We start from the raw sequence: 6000 nt of genomic DNA, 5'->3' as shown, positions 1-6000 counted from the left end.
GTATGTATCTTTCTATAGTAACTAACAGGTCAACCAAGTATATATAATAAAGTATAAAGCATAAATCACTGTCTGGCCCAAGAGTTAAGGGTGAGGACTAAAGAGTTTGGGAAATGGTGTGAATAAGATAATAAGCATTCTCCTTTTTTGAAGTTCTAAAAGAAATCTAATAGAAGTTACTTGTTGATTGTTCATCAAGGGAGGAAGATGAATGCTACCAGTTCCCTGTCATTCTAAAAATGAGTTGTATGAAGAGCTAACTTCAGATATGTAATTGCCAGGTTCTTGCTTTTAAGTCATTTTTAGGACTCTTCATCAAGCACATATTTGAAGAAATCTAGTCAGATTCCCAAGAGAGTGGATTTTCATGGTAAATTTTAGTGTCCTTCTGAGATTTTTTTTCTTTTTTTTTTGTTTGCTTTATTACTTTGTTTTGCATTTTTCTTGTGGTACAGAATCTTTCTGCCTAAATTCCTTCAGAGTAACTCTAAGACCCCAAGTCACCAAATTAGGACCCAGATCATTCCAGCAATCTTTAGTCCTGATCTAGACTTCTTCTAGGACAGCCTAAAGAGTTCTGGGAGGCATCTAAAACTCTCTGGGGAGTCTCCAAGAACATATGAGGAGTGGAGGGAATCCACTCCTTCCCAATAGGGTTCTTCAAGTAAGAGATTGGAACTGCTTGATTTGTGTGCTTTATAGAAGGGTCTGGTTCTAATTAAGAAGAGTTTTTCCTTCTAATTTCATTACTGACTTATTGCATGGCTTCTGTACCTCAGTTTCCCAATGGGAAAAATAAAATAAAGCACTTGCGATTTTACTTGTAGCGCACCTTTTTTTTTTTTTTTTTTTTTTTTTTTAATATGTAACTTGTGATTGGTAGCAAAAAAAGAGAGAAAGATAATCACACTTTTAAAATGGTCTATTCTCTACCCTTTGAGAATGAAATGAGTAGTTTTGGTCAGTATTTTAATTCTCTTCACAACATAGCCACTAGACTACCAACTGTGCAAGCAAAGTCACCAAACTGACAAACTTTCCCAAGTATATGTGCTATTTATTGTATCCAGTCATTGGCATTAAATATAACATATTTCTCAATATATCCTTGGACAGAAGCACAATAAAAACAATTACCTCATTTAACCAGAGACATTAAGTTAATATATTATGTGCTGATTTCCTGGGAAGAGGAAGTTGCAAGATCTTACACAGAAAGGAGTCACATGGATACTGGCCACTGGAAATCACAAATTTTTACCATACACATAACTGAAAATGAACAGAGGATGAATCCCAAAAGAAAGCTGATGACATGCCTAAGACTATGCTAAAAGGATATCCATCAAGGCCTGGAGAATGATTTGTTCTCCCCTCAGGAGGACAAATGACAGAGACCTACATAACACTGGGGTTATGAGCTGACCAGGCTAACATTGAGCTCTGTCATTTGGTTTTGGGTTGTCTCCCTTTTGAAAGTGGGGGTGGGGGAGAAAATGGCATGCTCTATAAGCCTCATTACCAAATGAGTTGACCTAATTAAACACATTCTAACTCAGTTATTAGAAGTCACCAAAAAGAAATGAATGCTGATCTCCTTACCCCCTTTGGAAGGAACAGGTAGATGATAACTGAAATTTGACATATTTGCTAAGATGAAATCAAAAGATTAGGGGAAAAGGAATATTTTTGGATATTTCAACTAATAATAATAGTGTATTCTTTAGATACTGCATAGTATAAATAAAGCACTTTGGTAGCTGGTTCCAAAGGAAGAAAGGCTGGACTGTATCATTTAAGTTTTTTCACTGAGGAAAGAAAAAGTGACATGTTAATAAATTTCATAGTGCACTAAGGAACTGGTTCATTTAAAGATATGCACTAATTAGCACAAAGAAGTTCCTGAATTATTTTTTAACAATCTCTCTGTTTCCCACAAATAACTCTCATGGTTTTTGACAATCATGTAGAGTAACAATAAGCTGAATTCCTCCAAATCAAATAAATAATATTAAGGAGAAATTCTGCCATCTTCAGCACTGATGCCTCTGTAGTCATATTTTGTTTTCCTAATAGGAAACGTTTTTTGACTGTAGATCACAAACTTCATTTAAAATGACCAAAGAAAGAGCAAGGGAGAAATTTAGATTCACATGTAAACACATGGCAAGGGTAATAATTGGGTATTCTGGAAATCCATAATCTAATTTTTGTCTCTGACATTTATATACATCAATAATACAAAGAGAATCATATCCCCTCTACAATACCATTCCTGTCCACTTTCCAGTGATGATTTTGGTCTCAGTTAAACCAGCCAGATGTTTACTTGCAATGTTCATCAAATCTATTAGTGGCATATGGAGCAAGACATTTGAGATATGTAACATTAACAAGTAGAGTGCATTCCTTCCACACCTAAGCACTGAGTGAGAATGTCTTCTCTTAGTCTGCACAGAAATAGAAGCACAACACCCAAGCAACTATCACTTGCCACAAAAACACCAGAGTATCTAAAACAAGCATAAAGAATAAGAATATATTGCACTACACATGCAGACTGAGGGCTTATGGAAGGTAGGGTTGCATTTCCATTTGTCCAGTGCCCTTGAATAAGATGCGCTGCTGTCATCTTCACCTTGGTCACTTCCCTTGGTCACTTCACATGGTAGACAGTCCTCATTCAGTTATAGTCAAGGGGGCTACTGTAAAGAAACACCAAAGAAACAGTTACCAGGTTGATGGAGTTGTTCCTCCTTTGTCACTTGAGCCTTTCCAAAAGTGAACCATTAAAAAAAGTCCCTTTGAGAAGTTTTTCTTCCTATTGCTGCACTGGCTATGCAGGATGATCATATTCACCATCAGTGAATAGTAAACTTATTTGACACTAGTTTTTACTGCTAACAAATTTGGAGATCGAGGACAGGGAAGACAAAATCATCAGGACAACATCTATGTGTGTTTTTTGATCACACCTACAATGGTAGTGAATAATTTGGAAAAGAAAAAAAATGCAAGGTCATATAAGTGTGGTTGAAAATTCAAATATGTGGACTCTAGCAATTTTTAGAAATATGGAAGCATCAGGATTAAACTGAGGCAGCTATCAAAATGTAAGCTGGGTTGACAGGTTTAAATGTTATCTACTTACGCCCCTTCTTCTCTTAAGAGTGCCAGGAATTTTCTCACACGGTATTCAGGATCCATCTAAATATAATAAAAAATATTAAAAATCCAGGTTAACAGTATACTGCACTTCAGTTAACTATATACTTACTTCCTCCTAAATAAACACTAATACCCGCACTTCAGTGACCTTCTGACTGACCAACATTAGTACCTAATCAGCATTTTCTTCATTAATATGATTTATAACAGAATACACAAGTTGTTTTGAAACAGAGCTGGTTTTCCAAAGAAAGGTTCCCACAATCAGGGCTATCTTAGGCTGCCATTATTTTGATTGGTTTAGTTGCTCTTTCATACAAAGCACATCAAGAATTCCTTATAGCTATTATCAGTATAGGAAAAACATTACATTTTTTTTTTTTAAATACAAGTAACTTGATCAGGTGGCCATTTATAAAGAATTCAAATTAAATTATTTCACAGTAGAGTCACAGTAGCCCAATGGATAGGACAGACTCTGGGTCTGGAGTCAGGAAAATCTGAATTCAAATCTATCTTCAGACACTAAAAAGTCATTTAACCTCAGTTTCTCAGTTTGCCTCAGTTTCTTTATCAGTCATAATGGGGATAATAGTCCACTTCACAGGGCTGCTGTGAGGATTAGAGGAGATAATATTTGCAAAGTACTTAAGCTACAATGCCTGGCACACAGAAGGCACTCACTTATTCCCTCCTCTCTTCTCTGTTCCTTTATCTAATGATTAAGAGCAGACTAGGGGAACTTAAGGTGAGAAAGTCCCCTCAACCAACATGCACGGTCAGGCCAAAAAAAAAAAAAAAAAAAAAAAAAAGCAAGACTAAATCTGAAACAAGTTTAAATGATGATAATGTAGTTTTAGTCCTTCACTTGATCATACAATTATTAATCAGAAGACTTATGAAACAATGCTTTCCTCTCTCTGGATCTCAGAGTTCCCACATAAAAAAAGGGAAATAACTAATGAAGGTGTTGTGAAGATGAAAACAAAAAAAGGCTGCTAGAATTCTTGGGAGAAGCAGGACCTCTGATTAGTTCTGTTAATAATCATATGTTTGGCTTTCATTTTTAAGCCATACGAAGTGAAAATAAATTCCCCCACAACTTTCCACTCATACTGGGTCCAGCAGAAATGTGAAATTAATTTTGATCACATCAAAAATCATTTCAAGTGCCCAAAGAGGAACTTGGATTGTAAGAAATATACCTAATTTAAAAAAAATGTTCCAGGACGACAGTCTGATTCCCAAGAGGGAACTCCCTTCCCTCCAGGAATAGCTTTCAGATACTCCGTGCAGCTGTGAGTACATATGCACTTGGATTTCTTTTTAAGGTTACTGATTTTTTCTATCTCAAGAAACAAACAAACAAAAAAAGAGTTTCACATGCATTATAGTTCAGAGGTCATACTACAAATGACTTAGGAAAAGTGTGGATTTTTTAGCAAAAGAAACATTTTCATTCTTTGGGAATAAAACTACATGAGAATCAATTGTCAAGTTTTTAAAAAAGAAAATTGGCTGCAACTCTGTGGTAGTCAGTACTTGCAGGTCTTTGCCCATTAAATATATTTAATATGTGTGAGCAATGACTTACTGACTTGCCTGTAGCTATGGAATTAAAAGTCAAGAGAATGAGAGGAAAAAAGTAATCTAGATAAATGACTTTATTCCCTCAGGTGACATCTAGTCAGAGCAGATCCTCAGTACTGTGCAAGTTTTAACAGAATTGTGTATAGTGAACAGAGAGGTAACATGACTTATATTCTGCTAAACTACATGCCTCTCCACTTAGGCTCAGCCTCTCTTAAGCAGATCTAAAGAGAATTCATTCAGCTGCACGAAATCCATTTGACATGAAGGAGTTCAAACTTTGAGGTCTATGAAATGTCAGTCGCTGAAGATTAGGCCCAAGTGCAACACTCTTCCTTTTACTCCACATACATAAGAGGCATTAACTTGATCCCTGACTTGGAGGCATCAAAGGAAGAAGGTGGGGGTTGGAGAGAAAAGAGATACATATTTTTTCTCTATACAATGATTTTTTTTTAAGTACTGAGACTAAAAAATGAATGCAGCTGAGCACTCTGACAGATTTATCTTCTTCCAAGAGCCAATACACCTGTATCTATAGTTTTACTGAAAAGAATCTTGAGTAATGTGATTAGCCTGTAATTTTAATTTACTGCTCAGACTGCAAATAAATCAATTTATTCAAAACAACTCAGTTGGTAGATTAATTCGTTCTCCAAAATTTAGGTTTCTAAGATGTTATATTTAAAGCATTTACTGATTATTACATTTACTAATTAGTAGGGGACATATTTTCAGAGTTCATGTTTTTCTCCAATCATTTTTCATGAATCCATTTAATGTATTCTCAATTTTAAATCAGCTTTTGTTGTGAAATATACTGAATGGAGAAGGCAATTTGGATTGCCATTCTGAAGATTCAGCAAGAAAAATATGAAAGGACAGGTAACTTAATTGGACTGGAAATTTGGCTGAAGCTCACATTTAATGCCTTCTAGAATGAGAGAAAATACTGGTAAGGGCCAAAATTACTAGGAAATATCTTTCCCTGTAAACTCTGTGCCAGGACAAGGCTTGAGATAGTAGAGATAGAGAAGGGCTCCAATTCTGTTATGGTATGGTTTTCATTGAATTCTACCTTTCTTAATGGGTAAAAAACATTCCAGAATATTCTTCCTTTTAGTATGGTGGAAAGAGCATTGGACTGAATTTAGAAAAGGTGTCATGATAGTTTCATGGAACCACTGAACTATTTCATGGAACCAGTACTATACTGGGAAGCCAGGAGCCCTATGTAACTTT

The 6000-nt window shown here is 35.5% G+C and overlaps 1 protein-coding gene across 1 annotated transcript in view; it reads right to left on the bottom strand.

The window, feature by feature from the left end:
* Positions 1-1036: 1036 nt before the first annotated feature.
* The window catches only part of NSF (N-ethylmaleimide sensitive factor, vesicle fusing ATPase), a 199771-nt gene continuing 194807 nt past the window's right edge, over positions 1037-6000 (bottom strand). Inside the window, exons 21-22 of the mRNA XM_031968650.1 lie at positions 3152-3207; positions 1037-2705 (exon numbers count right to left, since the gene is read on the bottom strand). Coding sequence (XP_031824510.1) covers positions 2684-2705; positions 3152-3207 — 78 coding nt within the window. The 3' untranslated portion in view covers positions 1037-2683. The remainder of the gene's footprint in view (positions 2706-3151; positions 3208-6000) is intronic.

The sequence above is a fragment of the Sarcophilus harrisii genome, chromosome 4, assembly GCF_902635505.1.
Source record: "Sarcophilus harrisii chromosome 4, mSarHar1.11, whole genome shotgun sequence".
Classification (NCBI taxonomy): Eukaryota; Metazoa; Chordata; class Mammalia; order Dasyuromorphia; family Dasyuridae; genus Sarcophilus; species Sarcophilus harrisii.
This window is presented reverse-complemented; position numbering and strand designations above follow the sequence as displayed.